This window comes from Centrocercus urophasianus, unplaced genomic scaffold (assembly GCF_019232065.1).
Source record: "Centrocercus urophasianus isolate 14NV4802_14NV808 unplaced genomic scaffold, USGS_Curo_1.0 seq_13, whole genome shotgun sequence".
Taxonomy (NCBI): domain Eukaryota; kingdom Metazoa; phylum Chordata; class Aves; order Galliformes; family Phasianidae; genus Centrocercus; species Centrocercus urophasianus.
The window spans coordinates 46,471,538-46,496,143 of record NW_024884475.1 but is presented as its reverse complement, the minus strand read 5'-3'; the positions used below and the strand labels follow the sequence as shown (position 1 = coordinate 46,496,143).

The 24,606-nt window shown below is 40.1% G+C and overlaps 1 protein-coding gene across 2 annotated transcripts in view; it reads left to right on the top strand.

The window, feature by feature from the left end:
- GALNT7 (polypeptide N-acetylgalactosaminyltransferase 7) overlaps positions 1 to 24,606 on the top strand; it is a 68,402-nt gene that overhangs the window by 35,367 nt on the left and 8,429 nt on the right. The window contains exons 3-9 of one of the 2 annotated variants that reach the window (XM_042811795.1): positions 9,681 to 9,847; positions 15,767 to 15,897; positions 16,097 to 16,176; positions 18,298 to 18,480; positions 20,252 to 20,369; positions 22,367 to 22,489; positions 24,190 to 24,408. In XM_042811795.1, coding sequence (XP_042667729.1) covers positions 9,681 to 9,847; positions 15,767 to 15,897; positions 16,097 to 16,176; positions 18,298 to 18,480; positions 20,252 to 20,369; positions 22,367 to 22,489; positions 24,190 to 24,408 — 1,021 coding nt within the window. Of the gene's footprint in view, positions 1 to 9,680; positions 9,848 to 15,766; positions 15,898 to 16,096; positions 16,177 to 17,951; positions 18,135 to 18,297; positions 18,481 to 20,251; positions 20,370 to 22,366; positions 22,490 to 24,189; positions 24,409 to 24,606 lie in introns of both variants that reach the window. The other variant, XM_042811796.1, reaches the window with a different exon arrangement.

Genomic DNA, 24,606 nt, shown 5'->3' with positions numbered 1-24,606 from the left:
AGATGTTAGGGAACATTTCAGTAGTGACTTCCTTGTGAAAGAGAATCAAAAAAGCTGAGAAATCTATACTGTGGACAAAAGTGTTGATGAGTATGAATGTGGAGCTCTGAGAAGAGTCTGTATGGCACATCTGCATCTGCAAGCTGCATCTGGTTATACAAGACCAAAACAATGCTAGTTGTTCCAAAGAACCTGCATTTCGTACTGCTGCAAAAAATACATATCGACAATGCATGAATTGCAGCGGTCTCTCTTGGCAATTTATTTTCTCTCAAAAGCACTAAGAAGCAATGCAGGGTTTTCTTTATCAAGTCTGTTTTCATAATGGAAAATCATCATCCATACTGGTGCATTTTGGGAGGCTGAAGTCACACTCACTGTGCTTTGGATTGAAATTTAGGTGGAGAAGCACTCATTAAGTCCACTGTAAGTGGAGCTGTTAGAAACTCGCTATTTCTCCTGTTAACTGACTTTGCTTACTGTGGAGCCTTTAAGCCAGGGATATTCACAATGCTGGCCAGATTTCTGCTGGGTAATTAACTGTGTTGTCTGTAAGTAAAGGTGAATGCTCAACATTCTTTGCTCAGGTTTGATATGCTGTTGTTATCCCACCCATAGAAGACTTGCTTGCAAATCATTCTTACTGACCCAGAGGGTTTTAGTCTTAGGACTCCATCTGTGCTTGGCTGTTTTTGACAGCCCCTGTTAACAGGCATAGTAGGAATTGTACCTTGAGTAGTTTGACTGCAGAAATTATGTATTATGCAGGAATTATGAGTATTATGACTCTTTGTGAGCGTTTATGACATGAGACAAATTAATCTCTTCCTGATTTTTGATTTCAGTATTACAGTAGATAACTGCTGTCTGTTCACCAGCATAAGCCAGAATCTCAAGTGCATTACCAGGAGTAATGTGACAAAATAAATATTTTTAAGTGTTTTTTCCTTTCCTGCATTATCTGGTTGGTTTTTCTTTTTAAATTTTCCTTTTTAATGACATACAGGACATGCCTCCTGGGCCATTAAAACTCATACTTGAATAATTGAATCTGTTGTTTTGTATCGCCATTTTACTTCAAGCAGAATTGCTGATAAGCTTTTGTAGAAAAACCTGAAAAAGTAACTCTTCCTTGTGTGAGTACAGTGCTGCTTTTGTGCAGAAATGTATTTTTCAACAGCTGTTTCTGCATCTCCCAGCATTCTGTAATGCAGTTTTTTGTTCAGAGGTGAACAAGGATTGGCTTGTTTATAAAATCATAAATGAAGTTTTGAAAGATGTTCATTCTATATTTTTATTATTAGTACAGGCGGAGGAGGAAATTCTTGCCAAAAATAAAGACTTCTGAGCTTGCTTAAGGATATACGCATATACTGAGCTATGTTTTAGCAAAACTTAGTGTTTTTCTTATCATAGTTTGATGGCGGTATCTTGGATGCTTTAGCTGGGCCAAGTGCTATTGAAAATACCAAATGCTACAGCAAATTCTTAGTGCTGACTTGAGTTTAAAAAATATCAATGTCTTCGGTTTGAACAACACTGAAGACATGAGATGAGGTAGATGAATCCTTCTGCTCATCAGAATTAGGTGATCTTTTTATTCTGTGTGAAAATGGAAGCTTACTATTTCCTTTTACAGTGGTTAGCTGTCAGTGAATCTTTTCATAGCTAAGGAGATGGAATAGAAAAGCTCTACAGTGAAGCCTGCTTTCTTCAGGAATTTGATTAGTAGCTTCATTATAGCACTGTGCAAATTACGTACTTGATACTATTATATGAAATAAGCTTTCAGTAATTACTGTTGGTATCAGTGTCATTGGAAATGGAGCATTAGGGACTTGGTTCCATTTCACACAGAGCCTTCACAACAATCGGTGGTACACTGTACTTGTTTGTAACCAAGAAGACCACTTGAACAGCGTGCCCAACAACCTCTGTGTGCTTTACTGAGTGCTGGGGCTGAGGCAAGTGCATCACAGTGGTCAAACAAAGTGGAGAGGAACAGCTTGTGCCCGGTGGGCCACCAGCTGCCTCACTCCTGACAAGCCTCCTGAAAGAAAAAGTATTTGAAGGGTAATGGGGAGTGTACTGTCAGCATCTCCTTGTGGTCAGGAAAGGTTTGAATTTCAGGCTCTATACTTTCAGAAGATCCTTATTTTCATTTAAACGGTTCAGGTCCTAAAAGTGAAAACTAGAGTGAAAATGGATCCTGTCTTTCTTTAATGTCAGCACCAGCATTTCAAATTCTAAGTTTCAACTGAAAAATAGTTGAGCCAAATGGAGGAAGCATTCTGTCAAAGGAGTGGTAATCTGAATGCAAAGCTAAAAGATAATTGAACTTCTTATACTCTTATCTTGTTCCAGCTAATTAGAAACGTACTACTAAGAGCTTTTAAATTAACTGATGTAAAATAAATTGTAATTCAGCCCATCTGAGCCTGGACAGGAACTTTGAGATTTGACGTCTGGTGTGGTAGAAATGAAGTATTTTCTTGGGATTGAGCCCCAAGCTTTTCATAGCCTTTTGCTTATTGTATTAGCTAACACCTGTCAGTGCTTGATAAATCCAAAATTATGCATAGTCTGAATTCTTTTGAGCTTTACATAGACAAATATGTCTAGCTGCCACTTCCTAAAGCAGCGCATACCCAAGCAGAAAAATAATGGGAATTGCCGTAATGCATTAGCTTCTTAGCAGCATTTTCTGACAAATCAGTGCTGGCTGCTGCAGAGGGGAGAGGAGGGTAGAGGGCAACAAACAGCTTTTGTGTAATCAACCTGCAGAAATGCCTCCTCCTGCTTGGTGGTTGGCTCTTGCTGCCTGTCTCCTCACTGCGGTAGTGCTCTGCGTGCCACTGTTCTGCAGGGGGACTTGAGAAACACTGGAAAATGCTGTGTTGAGCTGAGGGGATGCTGCAGATCTGCAGTGCCATAAAACAGTACAGCTCTAATTTGGAAAGTGAAAATGATCTGTCGAATGTCATAGAAGAAACAAGCTGAGGACAGCTATTGGCACAACATGAAACAGGAATCTTCAGGGAGGAAGGGGGGTTTGGCTCCCTGTCTCTGTAAGGCAGCTTCCCCTAAGGAAAGGAATTTATTTCTGGGTTCACTGTCCTGCCCTGATGTATTTACTGCTTATCCTTTTTCAGTATTGTGAAAGTGATACTATGGGCAAGATTGTTGTGATTAGAAAGGCGGCAAGATTTATTCTTTTCACTTTGCCGTTAGCACCAATGTTGGCACTCTGTACAAACCTGGTCATGAATTAGAGTTGTGAGGTTTTAAGAGGCATAGTAGCAAGTACAGCTTGTGCTTCCAGGGGCACCAGTATTGAAACTCAGTCACATAGCTTTGCAGGTTGCTTCCAGAATGGAATCATACAGAGCCTATAGCTGTTATCAAAATAGGAAATACTGTTTTGGCGTTAGTCTAAGCTATTCAAAAGTGTGTAAGAGTGGTTGTGCTATTGCATGCTGAAGGCAAAAAAAAAACATCACCTAGTCCTCCTCAACTGGTCAAACAGTCCTTTTTGGTCCATCTGTTTACTTCTCTGTAACTCCTGTTTTGTAAGTTAACTAATACAGTTTTGTATTGATGTGATGATGCATAAAAATACCCTGTAATGATTAATAAGTAACAAATACAATATGAACAATAGATTTACTTAGTTATCTTACAAAGAAGTGCACGGTTGTGTGTAGTTCACTTCTGTCTTCTGGAGCAGTGCTGTCTCTGACCTGCAGGCACTTAAGCAGGAGCCTCAGCTAACACCGTGATACTGGCAGCCGTTTGGATGAGTGAGCTGTTGCAAGGTGCCTCGTGAAAGAAGCTCTCATCCATTTTCGGGGGGAGGGGGAGGTGCAGTTTACTGCAGTAGTCATAATAAATCTTAAAACAGCAAGCAGTCCTGAATTCAGAATGAAGATATGTAAACAGCGTGCTGCCTGCTGAACCTCTGTGTCCTTATAAGATAAGAGCTGATGTTATGAGAAATGGAAGCTGCAAATGGAAACAGAGCTCCTTACTTCTTGTTAGGTTCTGCTAGCATTAAAGCCACTCAGAGAGAAAAATGCATATGCTATCAAACAATTAACAGTAGGTGATAATTGATATTACTATGAATCTCATACACTTTTCAACATGAAATATAACTTAAAATACAATTTTAAATTTTGAACAGCTTTATATTCCTGCAAAATGGAGTTTAGAGCTTTATTGTCAATTACAATTTAGGATTATTTGTTAATACAAATGCTACTAACACAAATTGAGACCCTCAGCATTTCACTGATTTACAGCTCAGCTTGAAGGAGGACTGACTTGAGGGTCTCAGGAATTTTCTGGGGGCACTCACAGTAGACAGCAACAGCTGCCTGCTGGTCTAAGTACACAAGCACAGTTCTCTGAAATCAGGGACCTGGTGTGCCTTTGCAAAACACAGGTGCTAGTTAGATAGTTGACCTGAAGACAATAGTATTGAAAACTGGTTGTAGCCACACACTCTTAACTTTTTTCTGGAGTTGAGATGCTTGCATGGTAGGGAATGGAGGAATTCAGGACAACATGAGAAGCATTTCAGTTAGCTCAAGATCTCAAATTGTCCTCTATCTGTCTGACTGGGGCTCACTCTTAAGTCACTGTCACAGTGCTGTCATCATTTGTTGCTTATATTTTTTATTTCACGGCTGGACTGTTCTTTCAGGAGGAGCAGTGAACAGCCTACATCTGCAAGTCTGGTGGTTGCTATCAGGGGAAGCTAAGGGATTATCCAGGCCTTGGACCAGGCAAGCAATCACTTCTGCAGGACATCATCAAGGGCAAGTTAGTAAGTAGGGCACCAAGCTGTGAGATCAGGAATTTCCTCAAGCTAAGGAGTGTTCCAGCCCAGCTCTGTAGGTTCTTGAACAGAGGCATTCCCTAGAGAAGATGTCTTCTGCTGTGGCTGGCATGCCATCACTCCTGGGATGGAGGAGGTAAAGGGATAGTGGGTGGTGCTGCTTCCTTGCAGCAGGGGTGGAAGGAGAGCGGAAGTAATTCACATAGTTAGTATATTGGCTAATGGTCAGAGGAAGCATTTCTCACTCTGTTTCCATTAGATCACTGCTGTATCTTTTGAAAGGTTACTTCTTGTTCCAGTCACCAGTCCACCCATGCTTTCATTTGGTAATACACTGCTTGTTTGAGAGCAGGAAGTTTTCACTTGTGGACTGGTCTGAAGGTGTTGATTCCATTCACCTATGGGCTCCCTCTAGAAAGAAAGTAAAAAAACCTGCTCCTCCCTGTGACATTGCTGAGGAAAGCTGTGTGCAGTCCTGCACAGATGTGTTCGCTTCTGCTTGTGCTTGCCTCATACAAGAACTCTTTATGGGGAGGTCAGGAAAAGTGATGCAGAGAGCTGCAATGATCTCTCCCCTCAGCTCCACCAGTGAGAATTTCAACTATTTGTTCTAGGTGAGCTGTCTTGATTCCCAGCTTATCCCAGCTGACCTGTGGGCTGCAGCTGAACGGGCACCGTGCAGGGCAGACGCTGCCCCCTGCAGTGTATGGGCAGGACAGAGCACTAGGGATGAAACTGGAGGCTGAAGCGCATTTAAATCCTCTTTGTCACAGAGCTTTCTGTGCTTTGAACCTTCTCTGTGCCTGATTTCAGTAGCAGCTTTTGTCTGGATGCCCATGCCTACTTGACCTGTCTTTAAAAACCGAAGCATGAGCTTGGAAATGCAAGCATTTTTACTTCCCTTTCTGATGTTTAAAATTCACAGGTAGACTAGTACTGTAAAATTCAGCCTGAGATGCATGGAACGTGTGGTTTCTTGGTGTTTGGTTTGCCAACCACTGGATGTCACTGCTGCCTCACAGAAGGTTCTCCCAGCTCCTTTTCGGTGGGTTTGGACAAGCAAGAGTGGAGGCTCTCTGGTTGTCACTCAAATAATTGCCCACTCACATTTCTTGGAAGAAATGCCACATCGATTATAAAATACATTAATTGCTAATATCTAAAGCAAACCTCTAATTCCCAGTGCAAGGTGAGAGGCAAGATTGTGCTGTAAACTACTGCAGCCTGCAGAAGCTTGCGTGCTTGGTGAGTCTGTGTGCTGACTGTCCAGTAAGTGAAATGAAGTCTCTGGAAAAAAAGCGTGATTTAGAGGTATAAATGTAACATTTTTACAACTTACAAATGGCACATTTTGCAACACATGATTTTTCAAATTTAAAAAGTGAAATGTGCTGACAGATTCGAGGAGATTAAGTTGGATATGTAGCAAAAAAAGAAAACAACAACAAACTTATCTAGAACTCTGGCTTTATGTTTTGAATATATATTAAATACAGATTAAAAAAAATGCTTACAAATTTCTCACAGATATGGTTCTGAATTCCACTTTTTGTAAAAGGGCCACTAATATGATCAGAGGGCTGGAGCACCTCTCCTGAATAAAGGTTGAGGGAACTGGGCTTGTTTAGCTTGGAGAACAGAAGGCTCTGGGGAGACCTCACTGTGGCCTTCCAGTACTTAAAAAGGAGTATATAAACAGGAGGGGGAACAGCTGTTTACAAGGGTGGATAGTGACAGGACAAGGGGGAATTGTTTTAAACTGATGCAGGGGAGGTTTAGTTTAGACATTAGAAGGAAGTTTTTCACTCAGAGGGTGGTGACACACTGGAACAGGTTGCCCAAGGATGTTGTGGTTGCCCCATCCCTGGGGGCATTCAAGGCCAGGCTGGATGTGGCTCTGGGCAGCCTGGTCTTGTGGTGGCAACCTGACCCATGGCAGGGGGTTGAAAGTAGATGATCTTTGAGGTCCTTTTCAACCCAGGCCATTCTGTGATTCTATGATAATGGGTTTGAGTTTTTTTTAAATATGGTAAGTTACTTACTGCCTCTTATTATGAGAGGAAAAAAGCTCATGGAAAATTCTGGTTTGTAGAAGTGTTCATTTTGTTTGAAGGTAGTCGGAAATATCACGACTGTCTTTAACTGGATGAAAAGAAAAAAAAAAGTTTTCTATCATAATGTTTGAAGATGCAGGTCAGCAGCAGTGGAGGCAAAATGTTCTTCTTTATACGTAGTTCTTGAACAGCGCTGAGCTGGCACTCTGATTTTGAATATATACCACTGTTTTCCTGCATTCTAATGTACCTGTGCCACTAAAATTAATCCAGGTGAATATATATTCATAAAACAGAAAATGACTCTGTTATTAATCTGCTATTAAATACACAATGGAAAATCTTCCCCAAACCAGCTGACTTCACTCCCCTGGGCAGCATACAGCCCTTTTATCTCTGCAAATAGCTACACAGGGCACTGGCAGCCTAAGTGCTGCTGTGCAGATTGAAGTGCTGCAGCTTGTAATCAACTGAGATCTTTGCGAGGAATCTGTGGAAGGAATACATGAGTTACCTGATCCATTTAAAAAAAAAAAAGGCCATCTAGCACCTGTGTGTTGGTAGCTGAATGTGATTAGCTGCAGTTACTTCAGGCATAACAGCAATTGAGGGGGAGGCTTTTAGAAATTTAGGTGCACTTCTGGAGATCGTGCTGTTTCAGGGGTTGCATCAAGCCTGACTGAGAAAGAAAGTGCCTAATCAGATAGCTCTTAGTTATAGAGGGATTTCATTCGGTAATTTTCGTCTCCCAGGGAGCAAAATGAATAGCCTGTTTTGACCAATTTTAGTTTTCTTTCTGGTGCATGAGGAGTACAAATTGACCTTTTTAAGTATATAGAGAAATATAACTGTGGAAGTTTCAGTGTTTCCATTCATCAAGAATAATTGTTTAATACATGATGGATATATTTGAAAAGTCAGATTGTCTCTAGTAGAAATTTTTCCTGCTGAAAGATGAAAAAAAGAATAAGATCCTTCATCTTTTGCTTATTGAAATCTAAAGCACTACGTCTCTGTAATAAATAGAACAAATGAATAAATTTCTTCTCAGAAAGTGGTGAGGTCTTGGAGCACGCTGCCCAGGGAGGTGATGGAGTCACTGTCCCTGCAGGTCTTCAAGAAGAGGGTAGATGTGGCACTGAGAGACATGGTCTGGAGTGGTCAGAGGCATGTGCTGATGGTTAGACTAGAGGATCTTAGTGGTCTTTCCAGCTCTAATGATTCCGTGATTCTATGATTTGGAAAAGGGGGCTGATTATCAAGTAGGAAAACTTCAAGCTATAGCAATTTCTGGGCAGGTTGTTGTTAGGGAGAGTGAATACTCTCATTTAGATATGTAGCTGAGGAAGGGAACAGTTGCAAAACAGAAGTATCGTTGATGACTATGATTTAATGAACGTTGAGAAGTGTGGCTGAATTACTTGCATTGCTTGCTTCTAAATCATCTGTAATCCTTCAGGGGAAGAAAAAAAGCAGACCTTCCAGATGCTTTGTGTCACCACTTTGTGGTGGACAAAAATGCAAATGGCCAAAAAAAAGGTGTTAGTGCCATTATGTTCATTTACTTGCTTGTCCTTTTTCTTGATCTTCAGTTCTTGTATTACAGGCTGTTGCCCTTGTAACTTCAGCAGCAGAAACAGGATTCAAAGACAGTGATGTTATTTAGGGAATGCACAGGCACAAAGTTTGGCACAAATCACAGGAAAGGACAAGGGGATGTATGTTTTTTTTCTGAGAGCATAGTGAAATTGAAATGTTGAATGTTTAAAGTGGATGCAGAAAGGCTTTTCATGGCACACTGAGCTGGAATTTAGTGTTGCAGAGCTCTGCTGAAGGACATAGGACCAGTAGGAACTGGCATAGGAAATAGTCACATTTCCAATGTCATTCTCTGAGGCATAAGAAAGATGAGAGTAAGTAAGAAAGATATTACAGCCAGATATAGGCCTGACTGAACCTGTTACTTGAATGTCCATCCAATGCATTTGTAGGGATATAAACTGTTTGTTTCAATCAAAATGTGCAAGTTATTAATGTGATAGCATTTATTAGTAAACCTTAAATAGGCATTACATTTTCAAATTAGCCATAACTTCTAAAGTGATGTGGCCCTTCAGGGCTTGGTTTCTCTCTTTATTTCTTTGAGTTTTCCACGTGATTGTGCTATGTGTTTTTACACTATGGACAATTGCACAGATTTGGCCAAGGTTGTTGCTTTTGTGTGTCAGGTGAAACACGTGAATGCATTTTGAGCAGAGGAAGGGAGAGCTAAATGTGACCTTTCTTTTGGCTACGTTTGTTATGCCTGAAAGTTTAAATATAAATAATGAAGATCCCTTCTTGTCTGCACAAAGCCAGTGGAAGTGCTTTAAAGGCAAAAACAAAGTAGGAAAAAAGCAAGTATTTTATAGTAAGTGAGCCAAATGCTTAGCCCACTCTAAATCATGGTATCTTAAGGGCATTCTGGCAGCCACAGCTTGGTGCAGCCTTGCAGCCTTCTTTTGCAGCATGGTGCTGGCAGCAGGGATGTGCAGAGCCTCACACCATCGCACATGGTCATGGAGGCAGCAGTTGTTCAGCAGCTCCATTCCACTCTCTTGTGGGAGGGAAAAGGCCTTGTTTTCTGAAGCGGGCTGCTGCTCAGGCCTCACGCCACTGCTTGAACTGCAGTACGATTTACGTCCTCATTCTCTTCTGTCTGAAAGACAGCTCTCAGCAAAGATGCACGTGTGGAAAGGTGTTGTACATCACTGTGTCAAAACCAATGCAATGAAATCTTTTCACAGATGCAAACACTGGCATTATGATGAAAACCTGCTCACCTCCAGCGTCGTCATTGTCTTCCATAATGAAGGGTGGTCCACGCTGATGAGGACGGTTCACAGCGTCATTAAGAGAACACCTAGGAAATACTTGGCAGAAATTGTGCTGATTGATGACTTCAGCAACAAAGGTATGTTGGAGTATTAATGCACTGCTTGCAGAAAAGGCAAATGCGTTGTTTTAAAATTAGTTTTCTTTTGATTTATTACCTGCTGTGGACTGAGTTGACTGCAAGGAAAGCAAGCTGATTCTTCAGTCTTTTCAGCAAGGGAAGGCTCTTCTCCAGTGAGCTGCTTTCATGAAGGTGACAATCCTTTCTATGCAGTCAGTTGCTTGAAAGACAGGGCTTGTGTTACTTCTCTCCTGCGCCATGGAGGAATATGTAGGAGTCTGCTGGGAGAACAGCTCTTGTGAAAACAAACAGTTTTGAGAATATTGAAGGAGTTTGTGTTTAACTTGTTAGGAATAATTCATTCCCTTATTCTGTAGAGGAATCCAAATTCTTTCTTCTTTTTTTTCTTTTTAACTAAAATAAAAATTTATCTAAGGCAATTCTTTTTCACTGTCTTTTTCATTTTTGACATCCTTTAGCACTGTGTTGAAATGGTTGTTTCTCAGGGCAGTGAGGGAGCTAAGAATTTAAGCACATGTTGAATTCTGCCTTTCTTCGAGACTTGCATATTAATTCAGAAATCCAAAGATTTTCCTCTTCCTTTGTAATATACAGCCTTAGTTTATACTGATAATGTATGTATTTTTGTGTGATTCTTAGAAATATGAACATACACTGACTCTTTTTCCTCTTACGGTGGTGTCTTAAGGGCTAATTTAAATTGAGACCAAATGCAGAGAGTTGAAATATGACTATAAGGTGATTGATATAGAGGAAATCACCTTTTTTCAACTCAGTGCTCTACTTTGAAATTTATTTTTAAAAATGCAGGGTTTTTTGCAAGATTTTATTGCTGCCCAGCTTTCTGATGGAAGTTGACAGAGTAGTTGCCTAACTAAGAATATTTTATACACACAAGAAGCGTATTCTTGTTAGTGAGACAGTGCTTAGACATCAATTACTGCCTCTGACTTTCTCCTTTCAAACAGATTACTTGATTTCTTTGTTGCTTGTCTTGTATAGCAGTACATCTGCCTCAGCCCTATTTTTATGGGAATAAATCCATTATACCTGAGAAACTTTCAGGCATCAAGGTAATAGTGAGCCAAAAAGGTACTCACACTCTTAGGTTTTGGTAGAATATATTTGTAGAAAATACAAATCTGTGACAAAGAGGGAAAGTCTTCAATAGTTCTGCCCATGCAAAAATCATGGTTTCAAGCCTTTGCTCCTTGTGTGTCATTTGATGCTGTATGGCTCTGATTTTGTAGGGCAGAACCAATCCGTTATTTTGACAGAACTGTAAGCATATATGATATGGTTATATCATATATCATATGGCAGTTTCTTTTAAGATGACAGTGAGGAGCTAGGGTAGGCTTTTAGGAACACAGGCAAGTCAGAACTGGTCAGGAGCGTAGAATACACAATCTTCGGTCTCCTCTCTGTGTAATAACTGCATTGGGCACTGACAGCAGATGGCTCTGTGCTGACACCCTGTCCCTTTCATCAGGCAAACTGCACTTCTTCCCATTCAGTCTAGCAGCAGTTATTGTGTTCTGCTGGTGTGTCTGCATATCTGCCTGATATGTCTGAACCAATCACATAGTCAGGATTGAGTATAAATTGCTGTTAAAGATAGTTAAGGTTTGCTAATTTTTACGTCATACCCGTAGGTAGACAGGTATCATTTTCTGTTTATTTTTACAGGAGATGAAAAGTTACCTGTATTGTAAACTTGTCTACATCTGGCTCAGTCTAATAAAGATACTGAATGGTACATAATAGTCTCCTATATTTTTTACAGCCTCTGAGAATTTGGCTTAGATATACACACACACTATAAAGCAGAAATATCTTCTCTCCTAAGGGATGTAATCTTAATAATTCAGTCAGCAGACATGTACTGTGTTTTTCCTTTGCAGCTGGGATCACAGCTTTCCTTCTGAGCTGTTCAAGGACTGCCTGAGTGAGCAGCATGAAATTACTGCAATGCTGATGGTCTCTAGAAACATCACCAAGTTTTTACTAGTGATCAGTCTCAGTATTTGGGTTGCACATGAGTCATAGCTGATTCTCTACTACACATGTCATTTATGGGTTGAGTTTGGCATAACTGGCGCAACTCTTTTCCAGTATATGACTAATGTTAAATACAGGTAACATTTTTCCAGAAACTTGTTTTGGAATGCAGAATCTGTGCTTTTTACACACATATGTATGGTTAGCTGGTAGATACAGCTAGCCTAGAACTAACTTCCAGCAGACCCTTGTCTTTATTTTTCCTAGACTTCATTTTCCCAAATAACATAGGTCAGAAAATGGAGTAAAGTAAGCATGGGATGAAGTGTTCTCATGCGTGAGCAACTGGAAAACAAGCAGGGACTGGAATGGCTCTGTACACCTTGCTGCAACTGCATTATTTCCCTATAATAATTCATTAAAATGCTTTAGGCTATTACTTGGTAAACATAATTAACTTAATTTCAATCATTCAAATTGCATTCCAGATTTAAAAATGGTTGAAGGAGGAGAATCTAGCTCCACTTCTTTCTCCCTGCAGAAAAGCATGATCTAGCATAGCTGGGGTGACACACCAAGCTGCCTGAAGTGATCCACAGTAGTTAGGAGAGCTGCACATCAGAAACAGTCTTTGCCATAGTAGAGCTGCTAGTGGCTTTTTGGTTCTGCAGCCAAAACAGAAGTGGTGCTGATCAAACAGGCAGGCTTCATGACTTTCTCCTCCCCGCCTGCTTTCAGACTGCTTGCTTTGTCTGTTTTTCCTTACATACCTTACAGGCAGAAACAGTTGCGGCGCTTTGAAAATGCTATTTTTCATTTAGTTCTTTGTGGAAAGTCAGCTGGGAGCAGCCTCTTTGCAGAATGATGCTGCCTGCCTGCCTTCATCTCCTCTGCAAACAGCAAGTCTTGGCTGTGGAGGGCTGCTCAGAGAGATGTGCTGAATTCAGCTCCAGCATGTCTTTCTTTGCCAACATGCAGACAGAACAGTAACAAGAAGATGATGCCAAGCTAATTCAATTGCACTAGTTCTGATGTTTACAGTGGAAAACTCTGTTCTAATGCATCCTAGAATCCATTTTCTTATGTTTTCTTTAAGGTTATCTGGTGTAGCATCCTTTATGATAATAAAAATGGGAAGCAATGGGCACTGATAGGTAACAGTACTTTCAGTTTAATAGTGCTCACAGGTGGGATCTGAAAAGTGAATGGGTACCCCTGTCTGAACTGAGAGCCCTATACTAGCAGTGTTAGACTGCGGGGACCAGGAAGGCAGCAGCTTTAGGGAGGGCTTGTGATGCCATTCCTCTTGTTCTTAATAAATGACATCCATGAGGAGAGGAAGAAAAACAGAGCTCTCCTCCTCCCCACCCCCAGCTGCAATCTGCAATGCCTAATGCCTTTTGGAGAAAGGTTGTGCTTTTTAAAAACATTGATTCATGCTGTAATCATGCAGAGAGACCTGAGAGAACCACCCAAACAAGGGAAGACCAGATTGGTGGTTATAGTACTTTGGGGGGTAAAATGGACATTTTAGAACAGAAAATAAAATATCTGTTGACAGATATAATAAATATTCATTTTAGGGGAACGGCATTTAATGTTGGCCAAACAATATTTCCAACTGCAAAAGGATCAGGGTTTTATACAGTACTGTCACACAGCCTAGCAATGCCAAGTCCCTATAAAATGGGAAAAGGGGAAAATTCAGTTTTCCTGTGGGAAAGAGCACTTGCTGCTAGCCCTGGCAAAGACTGGGATAATGGACTGCAAAGCCCTGGGACTTGTGCTGTGGAAGAGCTTTAGTGAATCAGTGTTACAGGTTTTTACAGCTCCCGTGAACCGTACATACTTGAACTTTTGATAAGTAAAACATTTGGCTTCACGGGCAGGAGAGCTGGAAATAACTTTACAAACTCTAAAACCTTCCCGACTGTTGCATGTATTTGGAATGTGCAGAGTATATAACGGTGTGGTACAGAGGTTCTCACAGTACTATTTCAGTGTGACCTCATAACTCACTGAAATTTATCCTATAACATTTTTTATACAACTGTCATATTGCATATTCTCTATATAACGCATGGCACGTTACTCTATATAGCATAAGTGATAAAATTGTTCTTTCCCTTGTTTGATTTTTATAGATCCTTGACATTTTTCTAGTTCACAAGGCTTTACAAAAGAAACTGTAAATGTGTGTGGGAAAAGAGGATACTTAAAACTGTTGCTTGAGAAAACTTTATTTTATGAAGTTGAAGAGGAGGGATAATATTACTATGGAAAGAATACTGATTTTGAAGATTTTCTGGTCTTTGGCAGAACTGCTGAATTTTCAAGTTTGGAAACTTCACTTATAAGAAATAAACATTTTTATCTGAGTAATTTATATGTAGCTTTTGTTTAAAATAAACATTTTTAAAACACTTTTGGCAAGAATATAAAACTTATTAAATGTAAGGAGCAGCAAACTCCGGGCTCCAGTCCTTTTAAGTCAGAGTGCAGAAAACAGCATAGCTGAAGCACCTTGATGTCTGATTGCTACTGCAAGGGACGTCCCTGTCCTTCCACCTCATCTTGTCCCTCCTGGCCCACCTCTGTGGTTTCACCAACGAGGAGACAGGCCAACCTCAGCCAATTCAAAAGCTACTCCTCAAGCCTGATTAACAGCTTATGTGGAACCACAGTAGGCAGAAGACCAGTATGAGTGCTAGGTGTTGGACAGGCTTGTGGAGGAGCCAGGAGCAGAGGAGAAGGATGCTCTGTCCTTCCCGGCAGCATTCTCTTGGCTCAGCACTAATACATATCTGTCTGCCCCTTCAGGCTGCTGCAGACCACACTGTGGGTGTCCCTGCCTCAGCTTAGGTGGCTTATTTTGGGCGCTGATGGAGAAACAGAAGCTGGACGTGATTCGTTCAAGCCTTTTAGTGCAGGAATAGATTTCAAATGGACAGCGGTAGTTGAATTAGAGTAGCCTCAAACTGTGAGTGCCTGACTGCCAGCCCTTCTGCCTTTTTGAATTTTCTCAACAGAATCAACTGTGTGAAAATATTATGCAACACTTGCATCCTTTTTTCAAATTGTGTGGTAGAAATGTGCTTTCCAGAGTAGTCTGGCAAAGCCCAAGCGCAAATACAAATCTGTCAGCATTTCAGTGTAGCCCATCTTGGTTCTTCTGGATAACTCATCCCTTTATTTAAGCCAAAATTGGCTTAAATTTTCTTGTCCTTTTTGTGTTCTGTGGGGTTGGTAGCATGATCATCGGTACAATGAACCACAGCTCATCCACTGCAGTTCTGGCTCTTCCAAGTATTGTTTTTATGAATTTAATTAAAAGATTAATCCAACACCGCTGCTACCCCAAGATGGGACAGGTCTAGATGAGAGAGGGGAATAATTTGAATATAGTGGGCTTTTGTCTCTGATTTCCAGATTTAAAAGACTAGCATAATATTTTTTAAGTCCAAACGTGGCAAACGGAGATGATAAACAGAAAAGCAGTGCCTCCTCCTGTATATGTGTGACATTATCTGATGAGGAAAGACCATATGCTGAAGTGTGGAAACTATGTTGTTCTGTGTGGTCAAAACACGTTTGAAGACCTTCAAGCCACTTCATGATACGTTGAAGTGACTGGGAGTTCTTCATCTGGCTCTGCTGCAGTGTGGCCAGCAACTTGACCTGGCTTTTCTTGAGAGAGGCGAACTTGTGCCACAAAGTCAGGGAGCTCCAGGGCTGAATCCCTACAGGTTTAGTGTTTAGTGCACAGTTGTACAAGCTGCTGCTTGATTTCAAGATTCCCTAAGTCCTGTATGTCTGTAGATATTTTTAAGTAGAGTTGGAGTTGGGTTGTATTAAGAATACAAACATGACTATTACTAAGCTTCACCTAAATAAATTTTTCCTGTTATTTGATAGCTCACCTAAAGGAGAGACTGGATGACTACATTAAGCAGTGGAATGGTCTTGTAAAGGTATTTCGAAATGAAAGGAGAGAAGGTTTAATCCAGGCTAGAAGCATTGGAGCCCAGAAGGCTAAGCTTGGACAGGTAGGATCCAGCTCACACACAAGTCTTGATTAAATATATATTTAATTTTACACATTTAACTTTTTTCTTTGTTTGTTTTTAATATTAAGGTATTTAATAATATAATATAATTTAATAATATAATATTATTGTGAAATAATATTAATTCAAATTCTGTGATATGATTGTTCATTTGCTTCTCTGTTTCTCTCTTTTGAAGGTTTTGGTTTATTTGGATGCCCATTGTGAGGTGGGAATTAACTGGTATGCGCCACTTATAGCTCCTATCTCCAAGGACAGGTAATGCTTTCCTGTGATTTCTAGTGCCTGGCCTCTTAGAAGCAAAATTCAAAGCAACAATCTTCACTTTTAAAGTTAAAAGCAATATGTTGTATACCTGTGTCAACTTCTATCTGTATCAAACCACGTCAGTATTTCTTGAATGACATATTTGTTGTCTCTCAGCACAAAAGCTATGTGAGGAGGAAGAATAGGCAAATCAATCTCCAGATTTTCTATTTCAGTAGGTGGACTGAATATTTTAATATAGATTAAATATCAAGCAAAGCTTCTCTTTTGCAGTAATCTCAGTGATCACAGTTACAAAAACATTCTATTCTAGCTGAGAAAGGATGATGATTAAACAAAGTGTTTATTTTAACTGAAGATAACTGTTATTTTTGGTGAAGGAAAAGTAATGGCAAAAGTTCTGATTTAACAGGATTTGAAGTTACTGCCATCTCAAGAGTTTTATAACTGCAGGATTGCGAGATGGTCCATTATGACTTCTGTAAAGCACTGTGGAGAATTGCCTCTAAGGAAGCAGGGCCTGGGACTGAGCCCATCTGTCCCGCAAGGCCAGGTGTCTGCAAGGACCTGTGTGCAGTGATAAGAGCACGGATCCCAGGGCCTCCATGTCTGGCTGCTGTTCCCGTGCACTACCGTGCTCCCAGTTTTGTAGTATGGACTCCATGGGTTTACAAAACCACAGGCTTGTTTAAACACTTTAATCCTATGAAGTAATGGTTTAAGCCTAAAAAACTATTTATTAACCTGTCATACTGGCAGAAGTTTCTAGAAGAGTGGTTTTTTGTGTGTTTTTTAAAGGTCATAACTTAGCTGCAAGACTGTATGTAGGCCATAATATTAGATAGAAGGAGTGAGAACTCCATGTGCTCCCACTGAGGCCACATTGCTCTTACACCTGACAAAAAGATGGGAGGAAAAGGCAGCTGTAGGGGGTCATCCAGCACGCATGTGGAGGTGCTGGGAGCTCTGCAGCCTCCCATCAAGTACTGTTCTCTAGGTACAGCATACTGGTACTTCTGCACCGAAGGAAAGAGCACATCATTATCACTTCTTGTCTCCTGCTTGTTTTCCTTTCTCATATGAGAGTTGACTTATAAAGATGGAAGTGCTTGGGAAAAAAAATAAAAACTAGGATTGCAGTTCGGTCACCAAGAATTCCATTTGGGAAATTTGGAGAGAATAACAGGATGATGTGTTTTTATTGTTGAAAGTTGCACATGAGAGATAATTATGAGGAGCACATTGTAAATTAAAAAAAAAAAAAAAAAAAAAGCCTTCTTTTGGAGGCTGTTGCTAAATGAGCACCAATAACACCTTTTTTATCCTTAAAGTCTGGATTTGCAACATGGTTGAATGGGAGCAAACAGTGAACATCCATATTTGCGCTAGTAAAAGCTAAGCATTATTACCTTATTGGCAGCTAAGGTTTGATGTGAATAGAAGTTACAGAAAAATAATAATACTGTGAGAACCCTAGCCCTCTACAGGCTCTTCTGTTGCCTCCAGCAATGCTTTGTGAGAAGTACCCATAAAGTGTAAGTGAATTGATATGTTAGCATTTCATATCCATCTCTCCTGCTTTCAGAACCTCTTAAAACATCAAAAACAAAAGCCTCTCTTTTTTGTAACGAGGCATCATTTTGCAAGTGACTTTTCATATGAACTGCTTTATGAGATTAATAATAAATGGTGAAAAATTCAGATTAGTCATATTAGTCTTCTTAAATTGCATTTTGCTCTTTCTTTCCCTTCTATAAACGTTTCAGAACTACATGTACTGTACCTCTAATAGATTACATAGATGGGAACGATTATTCCATTGAGCCACAGCAAGGTGGGGATGAAGATGGTTTTGCCAGAGGGGCCTGGGACTGGAGTTTGCTATGGAAACGAATTCCATTAAGCCACAAGGAAAAGTCCAAACGAAAACATAAAACTGAGCCTTATCGGTAAAGAGAGCTGTTTATATACTGTGAATTGTAACAAATGAGTGTCTAAAGCCTTTCCTTCTTCCCTCCTCCCTCTTCTCCCATGAATCACGGTTGGCGCACGCATCCTCCGTGGGTCCCTGCGCATAACCACATCCTCCCCGCCACCATCCGCCACCCGCAGAACCACATGCACTGTGCCGCTTATAGATGTCATAGATGGCAACACTTTTAAGATTGTGCCGCAAGGGGGTGGTGACGAAGATGGGTTTGCTAGAGGAGCGTGGGATTGGAGTATGCTATGGAAGAGGGTGCCCTTGTCCAAGCGAGAGAAGGAAAAAAGAGAGACAAAAACCGAACCGTATCGGTAAACACTAAATCACTTACCCATTTCTTTTTTCTTAAGTAGATATTGATCCACTAAATCTTGCATGCATACTTAAGCCTGAAAATATTCCTACCTCTGACCACGCCAGCTGCTTTGTTTCATCAGGCCTGTACGCTGCAGCTGATTACTTGCTTAAAATGGCTTTGCTGCCTTCTGCTGCCTCTCCGTTCCTGCTCTTGTGTGCTTAACAGGGCGTACCTTAGAAAGAGGGGGGTTGTCTGGGGAGATGAAGCATCGTATGACTTTGTTTCCAGAGAAAACTTTATTTAGCTTCGATATTTTTAAAAAGCAGTGCTGGAAACAAAAGTGCTTATTTAACCATTTTGTTTGAAATAATGAGCATGCTGTGAGTATTCGTAACAGCTGGCAATGCGTAAAATCTGTAGGTTGCTGTCATGGCTTGGTGCATGCATACAGCTCGTGGGTTATGTACGTATATCAAAAGAATCCCTTTTGTCATGCTTCTCCCACTTGCTTCACAATAGATCACATCTGACAAAGAAGCATACTATTTGAGAATCTTGGCTAGTTGTTTTCTAAGGTCTCAATATGCTTGGGGATTTTACTGTAATGTGTATCACATGGAAAGGAAAAGAGAAAAAAAATCCTTATTTTCTGTGAAATCTTCAGTAATTTTTACACAGATCCCACCTTCTTCTGCTTTGGAGCGGGGTATGTTTTCTTCCCAGCAAACAGAAACTGGCTAGAAGCTCTAGCTTAGAGTTTCTGGATTGCTTTTCAAGACTGGAGGGCTGTGGTTCTGCTGTTTTTTATTGCTTTCCCCTTCACACTCAACTAATCGTGTTACTACATTTGAAAGCAATCTTCACATCTTCAGAGTCTAATGTCTTCTATTGCTTGTATGTATGATTTAAGTACTGTAAGAACTTATGTTGGTAATTCCCTCTCCTCACCCGTGATTGTTCTTTGCTAAAATGGCAACACATGCAAGGAAGTTATGAAGCTTTGATCTGCTTTGTGTACAACCTAAATAATACCGTTTTCTGACAAAGCTGTCCACATTGGAACTTTAATATTTGCTCGGAGGGGGATAAACTATTTCAAACATCTCTGTTGTGTTCTGTGTTTACCATCCAAACAGGTCTTAAAATCCTTTAAACTGTTCCCAGAAACACACAACACATGTTCTCGGAATAGTTTAAAAGATGATTTTATTTTTAATAATACTTTGATAGTCACAATGCCTTTAACAAAAAGAATTCCGAGTCAGTTATGCCCAGGCTGTGTGTGTTTTGTTGCAGCAATACTAAGGCATGTAAGACCAAGTCATGGCTTTGCTCAGATAGGATTGTTTTATTAAAAAAAAAAACTAAAGCAAAACTGACAAAATGATCTTCAACAACTTAAAGCACAGAAACAACTTTCAGTAATGTGAGAAGTAGCCCCGGACTGAATCCCACTTTCTTAATCCCCAGCCTAGTGGGGACTGCAGGGATTTTTTTATATTTATTGATGCTCAGGTGGAAAATGCTGGAAATGGAAATTCTGACAAAAATTTTCTATAATTAAGAATCTATATATACAAAAATAAATCACAAGTTCACTGAAAATTATACCAATGTCATTTCATGAAATCCCTGAATGCTTATGACAGAGCTTTATGATCTTTCAGTGTATTGCCATCAATCTAATCTTTATGTTATCAGCGAATTGCTTCCTTAATTATTATTTTCTGTGAATGTTCTCTGATTGTTTTGGCAGGAGGAGTTACACTGTATTCTTCTTCCAGGTCCCCCGCCATGGCTGGTGGATTGTTTGCCATTGAACGTGATTTCTTTTTTGAACTGGGTCTCTATGATCCTGGCCTTCAGATCTGGGGTGGTGAAAATTTTGAAATTTCTTACAAGGTAACATTAAATAGTGAAAACTTTCATAGAATCCTAGAATAATAGAATCAGAAATGTTGGAAAAGACCTCCAAGATCATCTAGTCCAACCATCCACCTACCCCCACCATTTCCTCACTAAACCATGTCCCTTAATACAACACCTAAACATTTCGCCTCCAGGCATGGTGACTCCACCACCCCTGTGCAGCCCGTTCCAGCACCTGACCACTCATGGAGAAGAAATTTTTCCTAATATCCAGCCTGATGTTGTCAGGTTGGGAAGCTGTCCCTAAGTTTGGATTTTGTTAAGGGTTTGGGATTGCACACGTGCCCAAATAAGTAGCCTGAAACCAGACTGACAGGAGGGGGAAGACCTGGCTGCTCACTGCGTGTGGTTGTAGAATAATGTTGTATTTAAAGGAAGTGATGAGAGAGCAAGCACCATTCAATTAAAGCACAGGTGCATATAGAGTAAACAGCAATGCAACAAGATGTAAACTGCCCTAGTTTCCCCCTCCCTACCATTTCTGTGAGTGAAAAATGGTCTCAGATGCTTCTCAAAATTTAAAGAACTTCTCTTCAAGGGAAGTCTTCGTAATTGAAGCACTAACTGCATAATTCATAATAGCTGCAGATTTTATTTTCAATCCTAGGCAAATGCATGCTCTTCAGTTAGCAGGAAATGTAAGATGATAATCATTAGCTTCTGGTATCTTCAGTATTCGTAATGACTCAAGTGGCAGACAGCGGGAATCTGTCCCAATTAACAAACGAAAGTGGAGACATCTAATATCCTCAGCAGTGATCTGTGACACTGTAGCTGAATTTCAGTAGAAGTACATTCATAGCTTCCCCAGCTACTCCTGCTGATGATGACTTCGAGGAAAGCTCTGAGTGCACTTGCTCAGCTGTAAATCCATATGCAAAAGGCAGTTATTAAGGATGTTACATATACAGGGTTTTTATTCTTTTAATTCCCCATCTTGCTTAGATTTAAATCATGATTGAAATTACATACAGTAATTTCGTAATTGAAGTGGGTAGCTGTCGCTGATTATGTAGAGACCTTTAAATTGATTTCCACAGATCAAAACCAGTCGGAACTAAATAACATTTATCACTGTTGCATACGGACTCCTAGATAGCAAATAAAATGTCTTTGCATATCAGAGTTTCTTTGTATGGTTTTTAAATCAAACTTCAGAAATTAACATGATGACAAACACGCACAGTGAAGGAAAGAAACTTTTCTGCCCATCTTTCGCAGTGATGTTAAGTCATACTTGTAATCTGGAATGCAATCTTAATTTGGAACATCCCTGAATTTATTTAGAATTTGGATTTGATGCTACATTTTAAACTTGTCAAAGCTATGAGCAAATGAATTCAGATCTTTTAGGTATATTCTCTTTTCTCCATAAATAGATGGATTCTCCCAGGACGTGTGGGAGGGAGGAAATTTCAGAATGGTAACATGCGTTCCCCATTTTTATTTTCAGCTACTACAGCCAGAAAAAAAAAACATGTTTGTTACAGATCTGTGGCAATTTGTAACAAAGTAATTTGTAATCAAATTATCCTAACCTCCTCCTATTCTTTATTAAGAAAAACTTAAATATGATGGGCATCTAACCAAAATCCAGCTTAGTGATGGCACGTGAGTTACTCCAGTAAAATCAAAATACTGATTCTGTCATTTTAAAAATTACCCCATGCCAGATTTTGTTCTCTCATTCATTACCATTGTTTTAAAACAGCAATGGAATGAGAAGGCAAACTATTTTAAAAGCTTTTTGAAAAATTACTTTAATCAAGCAATTTCGTGGTGAAGTTGAAGATGTACTCAGTACAGCCTTTCATTTCAGACTTATTATGTCTATGTTTAGGTCAAGTTTATCACACGGTTGGTATAGTAAGAAAAATAGCTGGCACCTCTTTCACAATTTGCTGTGTATTTTTCTGTCTTAAATTCCTGTAAACATGTATTAATATCTGTATCTTTTCTTGACCTTGTAGATCTGGCAGTGTGGAGGAAAACTGCTGTTTGTCCCCTGTTCTCGTGTTGGACATATCTACCGTCTCCAGGGCTGGCAAGGAAATCCACCCCCCGTGTACGTTGGGTCTTCTCCTACACTGAAGGTACTGGTTTGCTGCAACCCTGAAGGTCTTCTGATGCGGGACAGCAACAGATTCAAATAAGTCTATGTAAATTATCAGTAGCAATTTAAAGAGCACTTCATTCAAAGGTGTTCATTGTCTGAAGTTGAGATGGTCATCCATGTGGGGGGGAGTCTTTGTACCAACCCCACTGTTTGTAAGAACAGACACTCCTGGAACCCAGCTTCTTTCTTCACCCTTCCCCAGCATGGAGGTACAAATTACATTTCCTACCGCTCTCTCTCTCACCCCCAAAGCCTTTGCTGAGCTGTGCTCAATTGAAGTGCAAACAGCAGAAAGTGCCTGCCTCTGCTCTGGTGAATACAGCACAGTCCTGGAGGGTGATGAGCATGGCTTTGCAATCCTCTGCTGGCTTGGAAGGGCATAAGCCCAGGCTCTCTGTGAGTTAGCAAACACAATAACCCTGCATCTCTCATACCCTTATAGCTGCATTTCTGAACTAGGAAGCAGAGGACAATGCCTGAGAAAATTTCATGCTTTGCACATTAAAATCCATAAATCCTCAGGCGTCTTGTAGGTACAAAAGTGTTGCTCAAGCCATGATATTAAAAGTAGACAATACCTCAAGGAAAGAGTGAGCAACCTGTCTGTATCTGAACAGAGAACTTGAATCAAGAAAAACTCTTTGATATGCTTTTGTACCTACCAAAAGAAGGGCAAGGACCTTTCTGTTAAGGTTTCCTATTGCCTGGCTAAAGATTCCTCTTCTGAAGTGCTTTGTCATTTGTATATTTATAAATTATAGGCTCTATTCTTTATAAATTCCAGTCCCAGAGCCATTGTCCCTGGAAGTTACTGATGACAATGACTTCAGATTTACAGGTTTTTTACTGGCTTGAGCCAAGCTAACAGCTGTTCCTATTCAAAACTGAATGTCTCAGAAAAGCCTCAGAGAACTAATGTAGCACATACGAAATAAAAATATCCTGTATTAATAAGGAGACTTGATTAACATTTTGACCAAACTAACAGCAGGAGCAGTACCGTGGAAGGTAGCTGGAAATAAGCATAGCTGGATGTAGTGACAGAGAAAAGAGCAATGGGAGAAGAGATTGTAAATGATAGCTCCATTTTTCAATGCGGGTAAGCTTGTCTGAAATTATAAAACCATTCTATCAATCTGAAAAATCTGATGAAAAGCATTTATTCTGTACATAAATTTCTTACACAATTCAGCTCGTCTGGATAAAACAAAACACTGCTGATGGTTCTTAAATGGTAAAGAGCTTCTATGTGCAGGGCAGTATGAAGGAATACCTTTCTCCCTCTTGAGGTGGGAGAAAGCTCCCTTTTATATATAACTTTATTTATTTAATTAGTGTTTGCTTAAACAAAAACAATAATTTGTGTTTGAAGTCAGATTTGTTGTGACTGTTTTAACACTGTCATTAATGCTAGAACATCAGAACAAAACAAGGTGTGCAGCTAGACCGTGTATAGGTAATTCAGAGTCAAGAGCCATCAGAGCCTAATAAGTAAATGTGAGGGAGATAATTGTTCACCAGGCAAGCTATCCTTTTTCTCTCCTTCTCAAGGCAACCATAAACTGCCTCACTTAAAATTCACGAGAATATGAAATTAAATTCGTGGAGTTAACATGTGTTTGTGTCTGACCCGTTGTGCGTGCATTGAGGCAGCAGCAATGTCATTCCTCTTCACAGAACTATGTCAGAGTTGTGGAAGTGTGGTGGGACGAATACAAAGATTATTTTTACGCCAGCCGGCCAGAGACAAAAGCACTGCCCTACGGAGATATATCTGAGCTGAAAAAGTTCCGTGAAGATCACAACTGCAAAAGTTTTAAGTGGTTCATGGAAGAAATAGCGTATGATATAACATCGTATTATCCCTTACCACCTAAAAACGTGGACTGGGGAGAGGTATGTACAGCACATAACACGTATTTATTTTAGGAGCATTCTTTTTAAAGTTGGGAATTCAAAACAATTGTTCCTTGGCATCAATCTGAGAAGAGACTCTTTGGTTCCTGCTGCAGTAATGTAAATGGTACTGGCCACAGAGCTGCAGGGAAATAAAATAACCAAAGGGGAAAAAAATGCTACTTTGAGAGGTGAGAT